This window comes from Xiphophorus maculatus, chromosome 7 (assembly GCF_002775205.1).
Source record: "Xiphophorus maculatus strain JP 163 A chromosome 7, X_maculatus-5.0-male, whole genome shotgun sequence".
Lineage (NCBI taxonomy): Eukaryota > Metazoa > Chordata > Actinopteri > Cyprinodontiformes > Poeciliidae > Xiphophorus > Xiphophorus maculatus.
Window position 1 is genome coordinate 3,654,490 of NC_036449.1, and position 22,614 is coordinate 3,677,103.

The following is a 22,614-nucleotide window of genomic DNA, read 5'->3' on the forward strand; positions in this document are numbered from 1 at the left end:
TGGATCAGAGAGATATTACTGCTAACAGCGTCACAGAACCTTTAAAACCAAAACGTCCCTTTAAGATGAGTGACATCATCTGGAATTTTCATTATGAAAAAAACTCAGAGATAATTAAGGCCACAATATTAAACTCAGCATGATTGTTTGTCATATAAAAGCTGCCATGGCAACAGCGTATAAAAAGAACTGGTATTAAAAGCACTTTAAAGTGACTCATTTCTAGAAATGTCAAAAGTTTGAGATTAGATGTTTTCCTCATAGTTCATTTCCTTCCTGAAAAAAGAAACTTATTTCATCAGACTTTCTGACAGAACAGACTGATGACATGAATGCATAAATAAATACAAGAGTCTCGTGTTGCTATGTTAAGAATATTTTATAGTTGAATATTTTCTCTGGCAGGTGTTAGCTGTATTAGGTACAGACACTGCTCTCCAGTTTTCCCTCCAGTCAGTGTGAGTCTCATCTTGATCCGTCCGGGTTAGCACAAATAGAATCTGAAACATTATATACATACGATACAAAAATAGATTTCACGAAAAGGATCATAAATCGACAGCAGGAAGCTTTATAAAATTACAAATATGTTTCTGTTACAAAAAGCCTTTTTTGTTTAAATAACTCTTCCAGCTCAGGTTTAGGATGAGAGAGTGGAGCCTGGAGTGTCCGTCAGGATGATGTTAGCGATCCAAACTCGTTTTAGTTCCAGTTCTACAGAAAGCAGATTGAGAACGTCCCTGCAGCACATAGTCCAGAAAGTGTGTGTGGACCGGCTGCAGCAGCCTTCAGGGTTCTGCTGCTGTTCTCTCCAGCTGCATCCTGCTGGGCAGCTGACCAGGCGCATTTTAACTGCTCAGCGACGGTCCAGAAATCCACTCCCTCCCTCCGTCATGGCTATGCTCCAAGGTGACAGAGAGCTCCTGGGTCACATGCCTGACGACAGACAGACGGACAGAGAGACACCATCAGGGATCTGAGTCACCGAATCTATTCTCAGAGCGGCAGACGCTTGATTTAATAGGCTGGACGTCGTAAAGCCGTCGTTCTCTGAAGTAAATAAAAATTCATACATTCGTGAAAAAATAATTACAGGATCAATATCGAAATATGCAGTATCGCATACCTCTAATGTCTACTGACTGGAAGGACGGACAGATTTTCCTGAATGCCCCTGGATCTACTTACAGCAAATCCACACAGACACTGCTACAAATGAGAATTGTAGTAATCATGCTAATTTCACATGTTAGCTCTGTGATCAAGACCAATGTTTGGACCTGATAGTGAGAACCTGCTGAAATACAGACTGTGTACTCCTAGTATTAATAATTCTGAATGGATCATGAGGAAAAGGCTTTTTGAATTTTTTTATAGTTCCATATATTAAGTTCATATCCACTGTTGTTTTAAAAGGACATTGTTGAAAGAACTAAACATATTTTTACATCTGCCAAAAAATTTAAAAGGCTATTTGCTGTAATTTGTTTAGTAAAATGTTAAAAACATATGTTGTAATTAATTTGTAGTTTCACTGTGTCTCATAAACTGATTTTACTGCAGTTATTGTGTTTCAGTGCTGCAGAGAAACAGCTCTGTAACTGTTGTTTTTTATTTTACCATTAACATTTTATTGGTAAAGCAGTTTAATATTTAACCTACTCAGAATGTTATAAAAAGTTTAATGCTGTTATTTATAGTTAATTAAAGAGAAAACAAAATGTTTAAATCTAATATTGCTAGGTCAGAGCTTTATAAGCTTAGGGATACAAGATGGAGTTACATGTGCAAACAAAAGTAGAAAAAGATCCAGGAAGCTGGAGTTGTCGCTGCTTCCTGCTAATTTCACAACGCTAGCAGAAGAGTTCTTCACAGTCGGGTGACAAGGTGACAGGCGACCCCATGTCTGTCTGTGTCTGATGTAACCCAAGACGTCTGCACAGCATGTCCAAGGCCCTTCATAATCCTGACACATCATTGTGTCTTGGAAAGCAGAGGGTAGCGCCTCCCGTGGCGCTCCGTGAGCGGTCGTTAGCATAGCTGACACGCAACTGAACGCCCACGCTAATCCCAAAGAGCGGCGGGCACCGTGGCGCAGGGCGGCTTAATCACACTGGTTCTGACAGACTTCAACACTCACTCTCTAATGTCCGGTCCAGGTCGGCGATGAAGTCCTCCAGTTCTTTGGTGTCACCCAGTTTGGCTGCTGGGGGCGGGACAGAAAGATGTGTGGCGTTAAATGATGCTCCGTTTATTTTCTGTGTGATGTTTATCTGATTGTAGAGCTTCTGAAATGCTCCATAGTGCCGCAGATTTGGATTTCTCTGGGTTTAATGAAGGAATATATGGAAGAATGAGAGGGCCAAACAAAGACCATGGTGTAAAATAACTTTTGGTTCAGAAGTAAAAATGTATTAAATTATTTTAATATTATATCTCCATTACTTTTGCTTTTTTCACTAAATTTAAAATTTTTTCAACATGGTATTTCAATTAATGTCAAATGTTAACATTAATGGAACGACCCCATTCAGCCTTTAATAGTTTTCTTTTGTTTGTTTTTTGACTTGTTTATCTGTGTGTGCACAGGCTGAGAAAAATATGAGAATAGTAATATCTTGTCTTCTCTTCTAAACACATAAAACGGTGAATTTACAAGCTGGAAGTTTCTTTCTATTAAAAGACGGTTGCTCCTCCACACTGTCGCCCTGTTCTGTTGCATTTTAACTAGGGGTGTCCTGATACATTATTTTTCACTTCTGATGCAATATCACAGCTTTGAGTACTGGACGATACCAATATTGACCCAATGCAACATCAGCATGTATCATAAATGACTTATTTTATAGTGTGGAATGTTAGAAAATGTTTGGCCAAGTGATATTCAGACAGACAACAACAGTCAACAACCAGTATGAGAACAACTGACCTATTTATTATTAATCTATGGGTCTGACTGTGGGATACAACTGCTGCTGGATAGAAATCTTTTAGCTTATATCTGAGACTTCAAATGCAGGGCGATATATTCTAAAATCCATTTCTTTTGGCTGATATCAGACCAATTGTCTGATATCAATCAGATGATAAATTGAATCAAAATGGAGTACATGTTGTTGTAATGATTGTGAATATGCTTGTTGTGAATTAAATTACTTGAAGTTGTCTGGGGATTTAGCTTTATATAAACAGACATACAATAAAAAAAAGCTTTACTCGACATATAGATACATAGATATAAGAAAAAAACTTTAAAAAAACAAAACTAAAAGCACTAATCCTCCTGTGAATTTTGCATTTTGAACTTGCTGATTCTTCCTTTTATTCCTCTTTAAATCTTTGACATGTTTCTCCTTCCATAGAACCAGAGAAGGGAACAGTGAATGTATTAGAGGTGCTGAGCTCACGTTTGGGTGACATCAGCGGCGGGGAGGTTGTTGCGGGGGAGTGGGCGCTGGGGGAATTCAGCCTCTCGTCACTGAAGCTGAAGCTATTTCTGTTGAGCGAATCGGCACCTGTCAGGAAGACAAAAGACACACAGATTAATCTGACACCGACACGGCCAACTCTGATCTGTGTCAGAAGAGCAGCTTCGCTTCCGTCTGCATTCTCCGTTAATGACAGCCTTTATCTATGGCCTGTCATCTACATGTAGCGTGCGCACGTGGCCGGACTTTTTCCACAAAAGTACAGGAAAAAAAATACTTTTTTTTTTCCATGACAGAAAATCTGCAAAAGAAGATCTGTTTAACTGTTGTTTGCTCTGCTGTCTGCCCCGTTTACATTCATTCGCTAATATACAAGTAGACCTGGGTAGCTATGAGATACCTGTATTTAATAAAATCCCCATAGTTCCACAATCTTACAGTGGATACACAAAAATGAAAATAGAAATATTTAACTTTAATGCACGCACCTAAAGAAAAATACAAACTAAATTTAGTAGTAGTCTTTAATAACTGTGTTATTTTTGAGTTTTTTATGCTTGCCAGCTTGAAGTAGCGTTCCCCTCATTAGAGTAACTTTAGATCCAAACAGCTTAATTTGTTTCTCTTGTAAGTTAAAGTGAAATAAGTGAAAACTGTAGGAGCTTGCATTCTGCCAGCTGACAGACAGTGCACAGCAACAAGTTGAGGAGAGATGACGCTGTTCAAAGATAAGAACCTCTTCTCTTCTCATTAAAAACACTTCAAAGAGCAGAAAGACAGTAATTGTTTGCAGAGTTGAAACCTTGCAATCAGAGATGAACTAATCAGGAGTTACCTAACCGATATCCTTTTACAATTATTCTCCCCCAACATGCCAACTTTGGTTTTTTAACGATTGAAAAGGATTAAAAGGACTCAATGTGCTCCAGCGTCTTTGTTTATGGTTGGAGTAGTTTTAAACCAAACATTTATGGATAAAATCAGACGTCTGCATAAGCTGCTTCAGTCTGACAGCTGTTGGTTGTTGAGTTTATTTACTGCGTTCAATTTGAAAACAGATTTTGCTGGATGATAAATTGACCCAGAAGTTATTGCGATAAAAGATCATATTGTTTTGAGGTCATTTTTAAGCAATATGTTGGTAATGAAACAATGATGCAAGAACACGTTCTCAAAGATCAACAAACTTTAAATTCTATTGAACATTTAACACTGGCAATGGAAGACATTTTAAATATTCAAAATAAATAAACAAAACAACAGAAACAACAAATAAAATTAATTATAAAGCTTCCAAAAAACAAAACTGCCCTTCAAAAAAAGAGCTGGTTGAGACCAAGGAACCAAACTGAAGACTTTTGTCATCCAGTTTTTGGTAGAAAGAGAGAAGAGAGAAACTGATGAATCATGCAAATGGAAATGATTGAACATGTTTCAATTACCGTGTGATTAACTGATTTATTGCTTTTTGCAACAGACCTATCAATAAGTCAAACTGAACTTGCCTCATTGCCATTCCTCCCCAGCTGTAAGTAAGAGGAGAAGGCGAGGCAGAACTCTGCGCTCCAGTCTGCAGCTTAACAGCGAGTCAGATGTCAAGCACCTACTTACTCCCCACTCTGACCCGCTCCCAGCAGGAGACAGGGGTCACCACACACACACACACGCCTACACACACCCTCGTAAACTGGGAGTTAGCATCAGTGTTTGACTTGAACTCTCCAGGCACCTCTCTTATTCATCTCTGCATCGCTTCCGTCTTTAGTTGTTCTTTTTTACTGACACATCAACACGTCGGAGGGAAGCAATGGGTGGGTTTTCTTCATTCATCTGCCCCTTCATCTGCAGATCCATCCATCAGGCAGTGAGACAATAGGTCCTCCTTACACTGGACAGCTCTCTCTTCATTAGACTGCCTTGGAGAGGACAGGAATCTGAACCCTTGAGTAAATCCTGAGGCTCTTTAGCTCCAAAAAACCCAAAAACGAGTTCAGACACCTTCCTCCTGAGCCTGTACCGCATAAAAACTACCATATCTTAAAGATGAAGGTGTTTTTCTATAATATATTAAAACAATGTAAACCATATGTGATAGATAAACATATACTAAACACTAGTATAGACTAAAAAACCAACACTGCCGGCTCCTGTCTGTCCGCTGTGCTGCTTTCAGGAGTGAAGTAAAACCGGAGACGATAGTCTGAACACATTTTTAGTTCAAGCCTATGAAAACGACCCTAATGTAAACGTGCGTTGCATTTGAACGACAGTAATGTAGTTACTCATGCGTGATGTTTCAGATCCGTTTTGAACAGCAGCACATAGCTTAATGTCAAGTAGGTTATTTGTTGAGACTAGATTAACTTCTCACCACCACCGTTTGAAAAAATCCCTGATCTTGAATATCCCAAAACCATAAAAGTCTTTTTTCCACACCTTTCATTGGAAGTCTAACCTACTTGTACATGTGTGTGGGGGGAAAGCATTTCCACATATGCGGGGCTGGAGGATACTTTTCTCTGTGTGTCAGCATTTGACTCTGACCCAGCTGAGTATCTGGAGCCAGCTCCACAGCTGGGGTAGACAGTTTTTTTTAAAACCACTCTATGGTCGAGTAATATATGAATATGTGACAGCTGTAACCCAAATTATACTACGGTGGATCTAATCTTTACTCAGATTTGAGGGGGGAAAAGAAACTTCCACTGCTGTTTGTTGAACGGCAGAGTGGGCCAAGATGAAAGCTAACCAAGCTAATAGCAGTCCAGCAGGGGGCACCAGAGAGATTTGATTTTTTAACTTCATATCTGTTAAATTTTAACCTTTTACTTTTATTCCAAATTTAGAACATCTTATTTAGTAATTTTTCCAATTAGAATTGTATTTAGAATTTAAAGTAACTAACTAATAGCTTCCTTATGTATGTTAACAGTCACAAAGCAATATGTTTGTGGTGAAAGGACGTTCAAAAGTGTCACAGTCCAACGGGAATCAATAATCAGAGGAATGGAGTAGTGTAGCATTAATTTATGAAATATGTATATATATAATATTTTATTTTTGAAAAACCTTATATAATTTTATAGTAATTTATGATTTATTTCATCTGTCAGCCCCACCAATCAGAGCTCAGTGGGCGGGGCTACAGTTTCAGTTACTAAGTAACACCATGAGGTAACTGTTACTTCATGGTGCACTGGAGCAAATGAGCTATAACATAACTGTCGAAATGTCATTATCTTAACACATATTACACAAACTTTTATATATATATATATATATATATATATATATATATATATATATATATATATATATATATATATATATATATATATATATATTGCAAATATATGCAAATATTATACATTTGCATTATTAAATTACAGCATCTTATATATATATATATATATATATATATATATATATATATATATATATATATATATATATATATATATATATATATATATACAGTGACGTGCGGTGAGGTTCATAGCTGGTGAGGCACTGACGTCATCAGAATCAGATTTGCAAATAGATGCATAGATTGACAGCAGTTTACAGGTTATGTTTCACTTCTGCATCCTTACACATACAAACTGTAGCTCACAAAATCTATCGCTGCACTTGACTTGCTTCCCGAATCGTTTAGCCTAGCTCGCTGTCACTTACTCGGCAGTTGAGGAGTGAACAAGACGAACGTCTGGGATCTTGAGCGCCCCCTGCCATAAGGCAAGAGAACTGCCTGCCTCACCTCGAACCTGTTCTCTGCCGTTTATAATCGCTCATTACACGAAACACGTTACACAAACACAGTTGGTGACAAAAAGCACTGTACATTATATACATAAGCTAAATTATTGGAAATAAGTTCACATATTAAATTTGTTTAAACCATTTTATTGACGCCGTACAGCAACATGCTCTCTCCGCTTAGCAGCCAGCGCAGAGCCAGGGGTTGCGCAATCCAAGGTGAGGCAGAGCTCGCTGCTGCCTCACCGGCATCGCTTCCAAGCATTTGAATGGGAAAATAAGAAAATTCAGCGATTTTGAACAAATAAAAATCGAAATTGGTGAAGCTACATGAAAATTAAATATTTTTTAGTACAAACCACCGGATGAATATAACAATTTAAATTACTTTATGATTATATATGTTCTTTCTTTCCATGATGGCTGGTGAGGCACTGCCTCACCTGCCTCCCCTGACCGCACGTCACTGTATATATATATATATTAGAAATGATAAATGGCTTATATTGTGTGAACAGTGAATAATTCTAATGCACTTATATTTCACTGATCTATGTCTGTTTTGTTTTATTTTTATGGCCAAACGTTTGCATGATTTATGTATTGCATTCTGATTGATCTGCAGTGTTATTTATTAGATAATGTGACGTTCCTGGTCACATTCTGTCATACAGTGAGTTTAAACAACTTATTATTGGCTTATTAATTACACACATCTTAAATTGCAACATATGCAGCCAAGGACGGTCAATTAAAAAAAAAAAAACATGGAAGTGATTTTTCACTTACAAAAAAAGAAAAACCCATAAGAAAAACAGATTCAGCCTTTGAACCCATAAAACCTGAGGCTGGTTCTGTTCAGAAAGTTACTGTGTATTTAAACCCACAAATTCTGGCTTGCAAGCTTCTATTTAGGTGACACGAAGATAGAAAAGGCCACATGGAAAGAAAAGCCGCTCAGGGAGGAAGAGGTAACACTCACTGTCGGTGTCGCTGATGCCGCTGTCGCTGACGCTCGCGCTGCTCCTCCTCTTCACCGTCTTCAGGTGCTCGTCGTACCTGAAGTGTCGCTTCTCCACGGGCGACGTGAAGTCTTCTATTACCGCGTCGAACTCGCACAGGACGTCGCTCAGGTCCTCCTCCTTGGCGAACTTCCCTGCAAAACGGAGGAGGCAGCAGCTGTCACTTCTACAGTTTAGGTCATTATTATACATGAAACCCTCCGACCAGGTGGCAGAGGGGCACGAAGCCAGAGGTAATAAGAGTGGTAGTAAATAATAAAAATGGACCTACCTGGAGTCTTCAGTTTCGGGGACTTCATGATGCCACCAGTCGGGTTTTAGAATATCCGGAAACTTCCTAAAACTGTCCGTATAATAAAATATCTCAGTCTGTCCCAGCGAGGAACGGTGAAGCTCTGATGCTCTGCGAGTATAAGCCCTCAGGCCGAGAGCTGGCGCGCGCCTTTAAACGAGCCCGACTCGAAGGGGGCGGCGCGTGTGTGTCTGAGTGTTCATGTTGGCGCGCGTGACCAATAAAACTTTTCCCGGTTAAACTGCACCGCCCCCTCCCCCCTCCCCTCAAAAAAGATGTTTGTAAACAACCGTGGTGTTAGCCGCCAAGAGGAGCAGTAATGCTCATGTTCTTCTGATGAGGATCCAGTTGCTGTGTCACCAGGCAGACCATAATACCCAGTGACCACACGGACATACAAGAACCAGCATCATCTTCAGTCATATCTGGGGGTTATTAAGGGATCAGGCGCTAATATCAAATATTATAACCTGCTATTATTATCCCAAGGCGCTATGCCAGGCGGGAAATAAAGGAAATACAGCCTTGGGAAAACGAAGTAAGTACACTGAGTCCATCTAAGGGAAAAAATAGCAGCCATGTAAAAACTTCCTAATTTGTTTTTTGTTGTGTTTTTTTTGTTTTGTTTGTTTTTTACTTGTTCTATGAAATGTAGACCAAAAATAATTCTGGGTTCTTTTAATACAACCAGGTTAGGTTATGAGTTTGATGGATGGTTTCACAATACAGTTTGTTAAATTAACTACTTTGACTAATGTTAAGATAGTAAATGAGTATGTTGAATAAGACTTAAATTTGTATGGGACTTGGGTTAAAATTAACGTTTTTTTTATATTCTATATAAAAAATATGAAAATGCAAAATGAATAGACAACATATTTTCTAATAACATTTCTACAGAAAACTTATAAAACAGAAAAGTTTTATAACCTTGTTTATATGTCATCCGTAGCCGTTGTATATTAACTTTACGACCAATTTTCTGGTCACAGTGATTATTGAGCATAATAGTAGCTTAATAAAAGGCCAATTTTATGTCAACTAACATCAACAAAAAACACTTAATTCACTTTTTTTGTCTCTTATTGTAGCAGAGACATGTCATACTGCAGACAGTTTGTAGAAAACTGAACAAGTAAAAGACTGAAAGCTATCAGCTAAATACAAAAATGAGAATCTATTTGACGGTTTTAATTGCTAAGATTAGATAAAGTGGGTGGTTTCCCCAAACTAGTTATTAGCCTTCCACCACGTTTTTCTATTTATTTCAAATTCACAGCAATTTGACATCTGCCAAATAAAGATAAGAGAATGATTATGATCTGACAGGACTTGAATGCAGAAAATAGAAGTAATTTACAAGATATAGAAAGCATAAAACTGTTTCCTCAGACAAACATCTCCTAAGTCTTCCTGTTTTTGCAGAGTTCGTGCCTTCATGATCTCTGAGCTTAATAACTGTGAGACAGGTTTATGTACCTGGCGGGGTGTTCAGGCCAAATCTGTGAGCAAAACCAAGCTTATGCTGCCATCTGCCGGCAGAACATCAAAGCTGACAAGACCAGCAACTAAAGACCAACTTCCGAACCAAACCTGAAAGGTTTAGACACAACTTCGAAGTCGAATAGTTTAAATCGAAGTTAGTCGAAGACTGAGGTGAAATGCTGGACGCACTTAAATCCAATGGACAGGCGTAAAAACTTTTCTGAGACCACTACTCATTTTACAAGCTAGTCACGTTGTCTTCCGAGTTTGTTTTCATCCCTAATTTTTTCAATCAGTCAGTAGAAATACTACTGCTAACCCTACTCAGAGGAGATTACTTGGTTATTTCTTAAGATGCCAAACGTGATGCGCTCCATGTTCAGGGCTTATTCGAGTCTCACTTTGATTAATCAGTGAGGTTGACACTAAATACACAAAGCCAGGAATCATATTTATTAAAACATAATAAATTACACATCTACTTACATATATACATTACTTCCGTTCCATTTCCTATTGTATTTGTAAGCCTAAAAATGTTATATAGATATATATTGCAAACACACAAAAAAGTGGTGTCTAATTTGTGTTATAGCTCATGAGGGAAGATGACGTAACAGTTATACTGACATCTAGTGGTCAGGAGAGAGTTTGCTAATAACTTCCAGTCAAGTTTTCTAACGAGAAATGATATAGAAATTGGTTAAATAAAATGCAAATTCTAAAAATATATTGAAAAAGTCGTATCTGTTGTCACATGTTTCTATCAGATTTTTGCTTCTTTTTTCTTTTTGTTTTTGTTTGAAGAAGTTAGTTTGTGGATTATTTGTTTTTGCATTCTGGTCATCCAGTTGAACAGATCTATAAATGCTGAACTACTTTACCAAACAGTATACTTTTCTTCTGGTTACTTATTTTACAGGAAATACTTTAACATAGTGCTGAAAGATGTGCTGCACACATGTATATTACATTTACCCTGTTACATCCGGGAAGATTAACTTTTCGTTTTTTAACAAACTCTTTTCTTATTTCACTGCAGCAAATACATTTCATATTAAATGCTGGATCCAGATGCAAATAAATATAAAAAACATTTCTTATTTTAAATCTTGTGATCTGAAGATGACGAACGACTCGGTGTTGGTATGAGATCTCAATAAATTACGTTAATGTTTGTGGCTGTAAAGGGACAAAACTGTAACATGTTCCAGGGTTGGTAATAATTCTGCATGTCTGCCTCTACATTCTAAACATTTATTTAGTGTTTCCCCGTGTTTTCACGAGCATGTGTCACTCAAAGTCACAGCCGAGAAGCTCTAGTCTCATGGTGATGGAGTTCCACCATCGTTTGGGGACGACTCGGATAAATCGAGTGAAGATGGGAGGATAGATGTAGTTCCTCGCGTGGCTGTTGTTGTTTGAGTTTCCGTCAAACATCTAGATGTGTGTATGAGAGAGAGAGGGGGAGAGAGAGAGAGAGAGAGAGAGAGAACGTCTTTCAACATCAAGGAAAGCTTCAGTCCGAGAAAACATACCTGCCCTATTTTCATCGACTCACCTTTACAGTTACATCATCATCGTCCATGTAGTACGTCCAGTGTATCCCATTGTCACTGTACTGCAGGGCGTACTTGATGACGTACATCTCCTTCATCATAGACTTGGCTCCCTGTGTTATGATGCCTGTGATCTTCTTAATGCGAGGCAGTTCCACCTGGAGCCACTGGTTCATGTCACTGTGCTGAGTAAAACATAGCACAAGGACACTTTGGGAAATATTTGACATATTTTCCAAGGCATTACCCAATTTATGTCTACTCAGAATTAGAACAATTTCTATTGGAAGTTTTTTCATTTTGTCACGTGACAACAAGTGATTTCAATGCATTTTATTGGGATTCTATATAAAACATCAACATGCAGAAGTGTATAAGTGTGAAGTGGAAGGAAAATAATAGATGTTTGTCAAAATCCATTACTAGTGATTAGATAAAATCAGATAAAATTCCTCCAGGACTGAAATGTCTCCAGTGATTACTACCTTAGCTCTCCATGCGTTGATGGAACCCTGCTTGTTGAGGCGACTGAGAGAGGCTTTCCAGTGTCCACTGAACCAGCTGGTTTCCTCGGAGCTGGCTGTGATGCGTCTGTCCTCTATCAGCCCGCTCTCCATCCCCAAAGGCACGGAGCAGCCTGAACGCAGACAGGCATAATCTTTCAATGCTTTAGCCATTAGGTTAGCATGTAGCTGGTCATGGAGTTCAAGGGGAGGTCAACTATTGATTACCTTTCTTTTTTCTTTCCTTTTGAATAGCTCAAAGTAGCTTGCACTGAATCATGCTTTTATGAAAAGTGCTGTGCATATATATTTCAAAAAAGTGTGTTGATCCTCAACAATCTTTATGAAATACACAACTTTAAGGAGCAAAGTAATGTGCTCCTTACTTTGTAAAAGCCCTGGAGCTACAGTAAAACCAAGGAGAGCTTCACCTACGGTCATAGTGATTTGATTGGAGCTTGTGTCCAACAATCTGGAATCAGTGTAACTATTGCTGTAACTGCAGACCAGTGAAGCTAATGCTGTGTGATGATGAGCACCATTTTGTAATTAAAAGCAGAACCAACTTTTCTTCATATGTACCTGAACCCTAACATGCCTATCTCAGATATGATGTAGATAGTTGTGACATAAAACACTCCAATCAGGCATTACATTATGACTACTGAAAAGTAAAACAAGTAACACTTATCTTTTCATCATGGGACCTGCTCTGAGTGGCATAAAACAATGAGCAAGTCATTGCTTTTTTTTTTTTTCGTCCACAAAAAACTAGACGCAGGAAAAATGAGCAAGTGTAGGTTTAACAAAGATCTGATTGTGATGGGTTGAATCCCGGATCACAGCATCTTCAACGTGACCCTCTTTGTTGGGTGTTCCTGTTCCTGGTCTACAGTTGTGGATGTCTTATCAAAAGTGGTCCAAGAAAAGAACAGTGGTCAATCGGGCGACAGGGCCTGTTTTGACATTGTAGATGTTGGAAGTGGTAAGCCACCAAAATAAGAAAAATATTTGGGTTCCTGAGTCCAGCTGTTGGAGATTACACCAAACACACAGCAAACCAAACTAGTATCTCTTTGACTTTCGTCCACATTAACTTGCTAAGCAAAAGTCTTACCGTCAAGCTCACAGCCGTAGAACTCCATGCGGATTGTTGCTGCATTATTCCAGGTGATAGGGTGGAGCCTAATGAACCGTCCAATCAAAGGAGGGAAGAAGGTGTTTTTCTTTGTCTGAGAGGCTTCCTCGTTTCCTTGAAACGTCTGAGTACACCAGGACAAACACGGGGATCATAAGCAAGTGATCATGCGTGTGTTCATTCCGAAAGTGAATGATTCAAACTTCCCTACCTTCCAGAATTCCCTGCTGTCGCCTTTGTAAAAGATCCATTTGCGGCGGTCGTTGCTGTACGAGATGGAGAAATTTGTGGCATACTGGGACCGGAAGAACTGCCAGGCTCCTTGTGTGGCCACCTGGCTGATCACAACTGGCCGCTTGAAGTCCACCTTACAGCGGGGGTCCACAGGTGATAGATTAAGTATATTGAGTACTTTCTTTTTGTACTTAAAAGTCAGATATTCCTAGTTCCTGTTTGGAAAAGCAACAGGAATGCCCCCTGAACACTGGAAAAGCTGACCTACTGAGAAATCCAGATTTTTGTATCCAATATGGCAGCTTCCATAAGAAAGTTTTTCTGACAGTTTTTATCTCACTAAACTAGCGAAAGCCAAAGTAAAATACATATCTTTGGATGTGTTCCTTTTGTGTTTAAATACAAAAAATAGCCTGAACAATATTTTTATTGGCTTGTATTGCTAATAGTAGTTAGCGCCAAGGTAAATCCCACCATTCAGAAAGTCTTTCCTGTCTAGTTCCAAGTTCTGACTACCAAAACAAACTGAATACAGCACAAACAGAACGAAAATGTATAGACTGAAAAATACAGAACTCTTACCTGAATCCAGTCGCCTTTCTTGTCTGTGCTCCATGCATTGTATTTACCCTGGTTATTTAGCCTGGCAAGATGGGGCGCCCAGTTTCCTTAATATGTGGACAGATATTTTTATTCATATTTTTAAAGTGGCTGGCTGGAGTAGAATATCAGGAGGGGTATGACTACCTCTTGAGTTGCTGGCTGTGATCTGGTCATTTTTCACGCTGCCTGACTCAAGACCCATAGGATGGTAGCAATCTTAAATATAAAAAAATATCATGGCTAAAATACAACACATCAGTGTAAGACAATTGGTTAAGGAAAAAAAAAGTTCTTCAACTCCAAAATGTGTTGTTGGATTGACTGTATTTAAAAGATGAAAAATTTCTAAATTTCTAATGCTAAATTTACAACTAACAAGCACCCTTGTCAAAAATTTGTGAAAAAAAACAGTTCACAATAAATTCGTCATTAATTTCAAAAGCATAATAACGCTTCTTTATTTTATTTTATTTTTTTAAAAGAAATGTAGCTTTTAAATTTAAGCAAAACTCATATAAGGAATAATTGAGTTTAACAAAAGGAATCAATCAAAATTCAACAATTTATCAAAAGTGGATTTAAAGCTGCGGTCTGTAACTTTAAAAAAAGCATGGTTTTTACATATTTAAAAAAACTGTCACTGTCATGACAGTGCAACATAACACAGATAATCTGTGAAAAATAGTTCCTTTGCCTTCTCCCTATGGACCTGCTGTCATCTACACAAACACACAGCTCTGTCAGAAACAACCAATCGCTGCCAGGAGGAGGGTATTAGAGCTGTCTATCATCCTTGTGTATGAGCAGATACAAATAAAAAAATTCTAAATATAACCCCTTTGCATTTTTCCATTTAAAATATGGAATGTTTTAAATTCTATATTGAAAAATGAAAAAAATATACTTTGAATTTCAACTATTTTGATTGGTGAGTCAAAAACGTTGTTAGTATCTTTACCAGCAAGAGTAACAATTGTGTGGGTCACTCTACCCAAAATGTAAACTACTTGTAATTGCCAGTTTTTTAGGCTCAAAAAATAAATTTACAATATACGACTATGCAAAGCTGTATTCACCATTATCTAGAATCAGGAAGAGCGTCTGCATCCCCTTCTTTTGGTTTAGACCAACTTCTGTCTCCAGCTGCCACAGCCCAGGCTTGGATGGATACATCTCCAGAGTTGCAAAGCCCCCTGCAAAAATCCAGCAATGTGTTACAAACACAACATGGATGTTCTTTACATGAACAGGTAGAGGAGCTAATCTGTTTCTCACCAGGCAGCAGGGGAAACACAGCCTGCCTGTAGCGCTTGGTCTTAACGTCTTGGAACGTCTGCCCATGGAAGTAAACGCTGTGAACGTCTTTGGGAGAACCCATGTTGATCAGGTGCCACCGCACAAGCTGGTTGGTGTACATCCTCAGGCCCTTAAGACTATATATTATTCCATTGATGGCTACATTAAAAAAAACAGACAAAGCAGACAATTGTTTCCTCCAGGCTCTAAAATATCTTTTAACCATCTTGTCATATCATCCGCTTCTGAAATGAATTGATATGGTTTGAACGCGACAAAAAGGTCATGGATTGTTACAGTGGAACTTGAGGTTCTCCATGTCGTGGTCATCCCAAACTCGTTTTCGGTACTTTCTTTGCATAACTTCCTGGTTTTTATTGTAGTACCAGCTCTGTGACTCATCGAAGGTCATGAAAAGCAGCACAAACTCCCTCGTGTTGAGTGGCTTGTTCTTCAGAGTTCCCTCTCGACACACCAGCAAAGGGCCAATTAAGCCGGAGTGAATGTCCTTCTCCTGCAAGAAATGTATTAGAAATACATTATTTATAAAGTGTGTTGCGAAGTCTGCATACCTCTTGAACTTTTCCTGATTTTTTGACGGTGCAACTATCCAGCCACAAACCACAATGTTTTCTATCGGAATTTTGTGAGTTAGAAATATTATTGACTCGAATAATATTATAACATTGTTTTCCAAATGAAAATTTGATGAGTGCTCCATGGCACACACATCGACACGTCGCTACAATTGATCTGTTTTAGGCCTAAGAGTTTTGTCAGCAAACATTAGAGAAGCAAGAAACACAGCAGACAGGTCGGGAAAAGCTATGAAGGGGTTTAAATCAGGCAAGAAGCTCTGCTTGTTTATCACTGGGTATGTAGGAGACGTGACAAAACTGAGGAAGAAGGTTCCTCTGGTAAACTGTAACTACTTACGGGATTAACACCAGAGTAGTACGCCCAGGTCCGACACTCAGACTCTTCTGGAGCTGGCCCAACCATAGGACTGATTTTCCATATGTATGTGTAGGTGGTGTTGGGTTGAACTTCGTTGTCATATTTATACCAGTGCTTGGAGCCGTCCTCGTAGGACAGACCCTCAAACTGCTTTGTATAGAAAACCCCATTGGGGTGTAGGGAGTATGGACGGTTGGCGTTGTTTTTGAACACAATCTATAAAACAAGAGACAATGATTGATTCTATCGCAGAAAGGTCACAATCCAACACAGTTATTGTATGTTTGTTTACTCAGTTACAGCAAAAAGACAGTTTTCTTTGCTTAGCTATTAGTACAGTGGACCCCCACTTCTTTTTTGTCGGTGGAACGTCATTTAAAATTATGCGTATAAAATTCACCCATTCAGTTTTCTCTTAGAGCATAGATAAAATATTTGACAGAAAATGCTGCTTGGGAAGTTGAAATACTGAGGTACAATGCTAAATGTCACGCCATTCACTGATGTTTGCAAAGCAGGTAATCCAGGTGTAACCCCTCTGCCTCCCTTCATTTTCGTTAATGGGGATTGACTGCAACGCCAAGAGTAGCGATAAGTATGATTGCAGACGTTACCTTCTGTACTGTGCTCATTAATAAATATCTTTTTTGTGTGTGCTTGAACTATTAAAATAAGCTATTATAAGCATTTTTAGAGGAAGTATAAAGTCCTGAAGGTACATTTTAGATGCCAATGGTAACCCTGTGCTCCAGCATTCCAAAACATAGCTTTTCTCTGCAAAGTAATAAAACATTTATTTGTCAAAATAATATTTTATCTTCACTTCTGGTTTGCATTGTGAATTGGTTGTTCTGAAGGCTTAACCAATGGATGTTCTTAGTTTAGTCTTAAGGTAATATTAATTAGCTTAGGACTTTGAACTATGTAACTCTACTTCTGCTTCCTACCTTTTCCACAAGGAGCAGGAACAGGACAGTGGATATCCTCACACTATGTCAACTTTTGAACTGCTACTAAACACTGTTTCATAAACACTGTTAAAACAAAATCTGTAGTAGAATATAACTCTTAATGTTAAACAACTTATTTCCAACGAAGGACTTTTGCAAAGCATTGTCCTGTTTGATAATAAAATTGTTTTGATCTGAAAACTTGAAGGGTGACACTGTACACGTCGCTTACTTTTAGTCTTAATGCCTTGTGCGGTCAGTTTATTTTCTCCAAATTTGAATCATGCATGTATATAAGTGAAAAAGCAGTCAAATGAAGAATAAAATTCAAAATCCCTCTGAGAGCAGCTAACTTACCATGATGCTTTGTCCAACCTCGGCTTTGATGACAGGCCCAAGGATGCCTAGATGCTCATCCATCTCCCCACGGAGATCAGGAGTGCTGAAGCTCGCATCCAGGTAACCTCGGAAAACAACTTTGGTGAATTTGGTCTCTAGCATGTTTTGCTGCGACTTATCGTGTCTCCTGTGGTAATAAAACAAACATCACATGAACTAAGTACTTTTTTTGTGTATTTAAATCTTCCCCTTCCCAAAATATGTCTCCTCCATGTTCTTATTTGTGAGCTTACCTCTGTCCGTAACCAGCATAGTCCCATTCAACTTCTTCTGCAGCAATAAAGTATGTCCTGACATCAGGACCTGATAACTTTAAGTAGTATTTAGTAGTTTCATCCAGGTTGAGATTCTTAATGTCCTCATGGCTGCTGTAGGGGTCTTTGTACGACACATATTCATACTCATTTTGTGTCACATCTTGTTCATTCATATCAGTTTTCTCTGGTTCATCTCCAGGAGCATACAGCTGATAGTCACTGAAATCAGGTCGGGGCAAAGCAATAACTATGGGGAAGTTAATCAACTCCTCCTCCTTGGTGACAAGCTGTTTTGCGTTGGGCCTTGCCCCACGGGGGCTGAACTCTGGGTTAAATCCTCGTGGGGAAAATGGTGAGCCACTCCTGGCCTGAGGCTTGTAGACCTTCCTCCTCCTTGTTTTCATGCCTTCACCTTTCTTGGGTATTTGTCTGAGGTTCACTTTTTTGTACTTTTTGGGAGTTGGAGTTGTTCGTAGTGCTTTGTTCTCAAAGTATTTTTTCATGTGATCAGGAATCTCCCCAGGTACCATGGAGTGAGTTCCATCATAAGTCCAGTTGTGGCCTTCTGGGCTCAAGGAGACAGTTTTGATTGCCTCGGATTTGTTTTCATTAACATAGATAAATATTTCCTCACTACTTTCTGAAGAACCAAACTCGTCAGAACTGAGCAGCTTCACAGAACCACCAGAGAGAGAATGGTTCGATGAACCTCTAGTCTCGTTAGAGAAACTTTCCATTGAAGAAGTATTGGACAACTCCCCAGGAAGAAGTCCTTTCTCGGAGCTCCTCCCCACTGAACTTGATTTGGAGATGTTCACTGTACCGTTTTGTGATAGCTTATCTACGTTTAAAAGATGTGTTGCATTCCCAAGGCTGGAATTGGCAGAAACACTCACACCTTCAGTAGCATTCATTCGTAGTCCAAGCTCTTGCTGCAAAGTCATGTTTGAAGAGTTTCCCTCATTGTTTCCTGTGGTCTCCACCAACTCAAGGCTGGTGAGGTTATCTTTGACCAGGCTGCTGTTGTCAACTTCCTTGACATCAAGTCCTAAAAGGGACAGTGATTGGTTTAGTCCAACGGGTGGCACATCAGTTGATGTGTTATGGTCATCCTCAATTGTTGAAGTCTGTTGAAACCAGAGACTGCTGATTGGGTCGATGTCGGTGTCAGTTGCGTGCCCGCTGTAAAGGAACACATCGCCCCGAGTGATTTGCACTTCCTTTTCATTGGGAAAGAGTATGTCCATAGAGGTGTTACTACTGCCAGATGGATTTGATTCTGTTCTTTTATCTTTGGTAATTGTTGTTAATGTTGCAGTAATTTCAGGAGTGTCTTGTGATTGTACTGGCATGGTCTGATTGGTGGACTCTTGTTTCCCTGTGAGTTGACTGGCTGTCTGTAGTGCTCCCATAGTGATAGAGGTGGGTAGTTTGGACGAAGTGGAAATGTTCACACTGTCTGAAGAGGCATTTCCATGAACTGTTGAACTTGTAGCATTGAGAAGCGTTGAACCTGTACCATTGAGAACTGTTGAGTTCATTGTCCCAGCAACTGTAACACTAGCATTATTTGGACTGACTCCAACTACAGCAACAGTCCTGTTGGTGGTTGCTGTGCTTTGATTGCCCAGTGAATCACTGTCGTTGTTGAGAACAGTTGTGTCATTGTCAAGGAATGACTGAGTCCTATTCTTCTGTACAGCGGTTGCATGTTTACTAATGCTGCTGTTGTGCAAATTATGTTCTGTAATATTTTGGTTGTCTACATATTTCAACTGAGTATCATTCATTGCAGTCTGATTTGAAAAGAACTCAGTTTTATTCTTTGTGTCCATTACATTAGGACTAGCATCGTTGACCATAGGAGCAACATCAATATCATCATAGTCAAATAAACTCAAGTCCAGTATCTCCACATCTGAGTTACTGGACTGGTTCCTCAGCGACCGTAGACCTAACTCGTCCGCAAACATGTCCGTGTCCATATCGACCTCCACTGGTTCTGTGGGTACAGATTTTGATTTCTCCTTTTCTTTTTTGACATCTTCAAAAGTTGGGGGCTTCCACTGAGTAAATTCATCAACTCGATTCATGTCATTCTCCTCATACTCATATTGGAGGTCGCGGTAGCACTCAACATCTTGAAACTTCACACGCATTCCCTTTGTTGTTTGATGAGTATTCAATGATGCCAAAAGCCAGAAACCTGTTGTGAGGCAAATACACATACAATTGTTCGGCAAACAAGTTTTCCAGGTAAAACAAAGGGATAAAAAAAGTGACTTTGTAGTTGGCTGTTGTCACCTATGTTGTCCATGGTTATCTTGATGGTCTCTCCAGTCATTGGATAGAGGCTGAGAATGTCTTCTGTTCTGTGATTCAGCTCGAACGAATGGCCATAGAAAGTAGCTGTCTGAATGTAGTCCTGTGCTCCAATGCTGGACACATGCCAAGTTGGAACCTCACCATAGCAGAAGCCCAAATCAGGGCCACTTTCAAACACATATCCATTTATTGCTGTAAGTTGAAAGAAGATGGACATTAGTTGTCTGAGAAACAGCTGGAAGAAATACACAAGAAGTCCCTACAATTAAAGAGTACATGTTAGTACAGATAAATATTACATTGGGCTAAAAGGATGAAAACTTTATTTCCTTTTCATCATTACTGTTATCAAGACCGGTGCTGTTAACTGTATTGTGGTAGCAGTAAGACTCACTGTGCATGACATTGGACTTATAAAAGTCTGGGTCGGCTTTGTTGACTTTGGATTGATCATAACAACGGCGAATGTTTTCTTCCAGATACCAGCTCTTGTTCTCATCAAACACTGAAAACACAGCATGCTGTTCCTTGTCCGCTCTCAGCTGCAAAAACAAAGGAATTTTTATTCTTCAATTACTTCTTAGCTCATCTTAATGAACAAAGATGAGCTTAGATAGATAGATAGATAGATAGATAGATAGATAGATAGATAGATAGATAGATAGATAGATAGATAGATAGATAGATAGATAGATAGATAGATAGATAGATAGATAGATAGATAGATAGATAGATAGATAGATAGATAGATAGATAGATAGATAGATAGATAGATAGATGCGGATTGTTTTTTTTCTGTTGCGTCTTAAGTTGAATATGTTAAAGGTCTTTTCTTCTGCACATCTTCCTTTAGATGACGTAACTCTGTGGAGAAGGATTCTTCAGTTGAAAAATCCAGTTGAAGTAAAATTTTGATGATGATCCAGCTGCACCTGGACTCAGATTGTAACTATTAGTTCCTTAAAGCTTCTGTTGTAATTTGGAGCTAGATAAATAAACCAAACAGGAAATTGCATAACCTGACCAAAGTTATTATAGTTAACTAAAGCTAACAGCAATAATTGAATACATTTTTTGAAAATGGTATCTTCTGTTGGGTATTCATTACCCAATGGATGCATACATATAACACTTTGACCTTTTTGAATTGTGCACCTAAAAATTAACAAAAATACAAAACACTAAACCTACTGCTATAACTAATAAAAACTAAACTAAAATTAAACAATATTTAACTAACAATGACTAATAAAACGTAGCTAACACACTCCAAAAAACTAATTAAAGCTAAATTAGACAAACAAAAAGTCACAACCACATAAATCTAAACTATAATGAAAAACCCACAACGATCATAACCCTGGTCCTGACCTGTACATTCCTGACATCTAGGGATTGACTCTTGCAGATGAGCATGGGTCCTATCAGGCCCGACGCAATGTCCCGCGGCGTGTCCACGGCGCTGTGATACATCCGCGTCAGACATCGGGAATCTCCATCCAGAGGCTCGTTCTCCTCCAGAACCTTCCACACGTAGGTGTGCGTTTCACCTGGCTGAACGCCATGGGTCTGGTTTCCTGGTTGATTATGTCGCAAGCAACTTCGTCATTTCACGTATTTAAAATTTGTTATGTTTTGTTTGATGTCTTATCTGGGGACTAATCCATACCTCCTTCTGGATAGTTGACTCCCTCCTCTGACTTTTCTACAGTCAGGCCGTGTGGGTAGATACTGTAAGGCCTCGAGGCCAAATTCTTAAAAACAATCTGGGAAAGACGAAGAAAGTGCATGAAGCCATAATATAATCTGCAAAAAATGATCACACAGTTCCTGCAATTCTGTTTAATATTGTACCAGCACCAAATTTAGGAATATAAGTATTTGGCGTTGGCGTTTATCTTTATATGCCCTGTTTCCTAAGTTTAAGGTTTTCCGTTCTATTATAGTCTTACTGTGATGATGTCTCGGATTTGCGCTCGGATCACTGGACCCAAGATGCCCAGCTCATTCTGCCTGTGCTCATTTTCCACCTTTTCAGTGAATGATTCATTTTTGTACAGAGTGTACACAGCCTTCTTGTACTTTGCTCCAATACGGCGTGCCGACTGTGTCAGGTACTGGAGCTTGAAGTCTCTAAACAGAGAGAAAACTCATGTTTAGTGCAGCTCTGAGATAGCAAGTTTTCATTTTTCATGTCTTTGTGGGGAAGGATAACTGACCCCATTTATCCTCCTAGAATAACACCAAGTCAACTTGAATTTAAATCATAGGCCAGATTTAAACCAGATTGAAATCCTGGGACATGACCTTAAGGGGGCAGTATTAGGTGTTTTCCAACCACATAATATCATTTTAGAACAAAATCAAGTAACTATGTTAACTTCAGTTGTGATAAAAAATAATATATACC

General features: G+C 38.9%; 2 protein-coding genes across 4 annotated transcripts in view; both read right to left on the bottom strand.

The window, feature by feature from the left end:
- Positions 1-360: 360 nt before the first annotated feature.
- On the bottom strand, positions 361-10,324 carry rgcc (regulator of cell cycle). Of its 3 annotated transcripts, none has more exons than XM_023336846.1 (5): positions 8,478-10,324; positions 8,167-8,340; positions 3,408-3,515; positions 2,141-2,203; positions 361-936 (listed from the first exon to the last, which is right to left on the bottom strand). In XM_023336846.1, the coding sequence occupies exons 1-5, from the start codon at positions 8,503-8,505 to the stop codon at positions 929-931; spliced, it is 381 nt and encodes a 126-aa protein (XP_023192614.1). In that variant the 5' UTR covers positions 8,506-10,324; the 3' UTR covers positions 361-928. The 3 variants fall into 3 exon arrangements, with proteins under 3 accessions (XP_023192614.1, XP_005803851.1, XP_023192613.1); XM_005803794.2 differs by having other exon boundaries at positions 2,141-2,206; XM_023336845.1 differs by lacking the exon at positions 361-936 and having other exon boundaries at positions 2,130-2,203.
- A 97-nt stretch (positions 10,325-10,421) lies between these two features.
- f5 (coagulation factor V) overlaps positions 10,422-22,614 on the bottom strand; it is a 33,340-nt gene continuing 21,147 nt past the window's right edge. The window contains exons 8-25 of the mRNA XM_014470521.2: positions 22,157-22,337; positions 21,874-21,970; positions 21,576-21,781; positions 20,599-20,746; positions 20,184-20,396; positions 17,856-20,085; positions 17,581-17,749; positions 16,253-16,489; positions 15,614-15,830; positions 15,296-15,475; positions 15,097-15,213; positions 14,165-14,236; positions 14,000-14,085; positions 13,395-13,550; positions 13,163-13,307; positions 12,028-12,179; positions 11,545-11,727; positions 10,422-11,423 (exon numbers count right to left, since the gene is read on the bottom strand). Coding sequence (XP_014326007.1) covers positions 11,277-11,423; positions 11,545-11,727; positions 12,028-12,179; positions 13,163-13,307; positions 13,395-13,550; positions 14,000-14,085; positions 14,165-14,236; positions 15,097-15,213; positions 15,296-15,475; positions 15,614-15,830; positions 16,253-16,489; positions 17,581-17,749; positions 17,856-20,085; positions 20,184-20,396; positions 20,599-20,746; positions 21,576-21,781; positions 21,874-21,970; positions 22,157-22,337 — 4,936 coding nt within the window. The 3' untranslated portion in view covers positions 10,422-11,276. The remainder of the gene's footprint in view (positions 11,424-11,544; positions 11,728-12,027; positions 12,180-13,162; positions 13,308-13,394; positions 13,551-13,999; positions 14,086-14,164; positions 14,237-15,096; positions 15,214-15,295; positions 15,476-15,613; positions 15,831-16,252; positions 16,490-17,580; positions 17,750-17,855; positions 20,086-20,183; positions 20,397-20,598; positions 20,747-21,575; positions 21,782-21,873; positions 21,971-22,156; positions 22,338-22,614) is intronic.

Coding starts and splice junctions, on each gene's coding strand:
- rgcc (XM_005803794.2), bottom strand. CDS start 8,505: ATGAAGTCCCCGAAACTGAAGACTCCAG. Junction 8,341..8,477: donor CCCGAAACTGAAGACTCCAG/GTAGGTCCATTT, acceptor TCCGTTTTGCAG/GGAAGTTCGCCAAGGAGGAG. Junction 2,207..3,407: donor GCCGCTGATGTCACCCAAAC/GTGAGCTCAGCA, acceptor TCCCGCCCCCAG/CAGCCAAACTGGGTGACACC.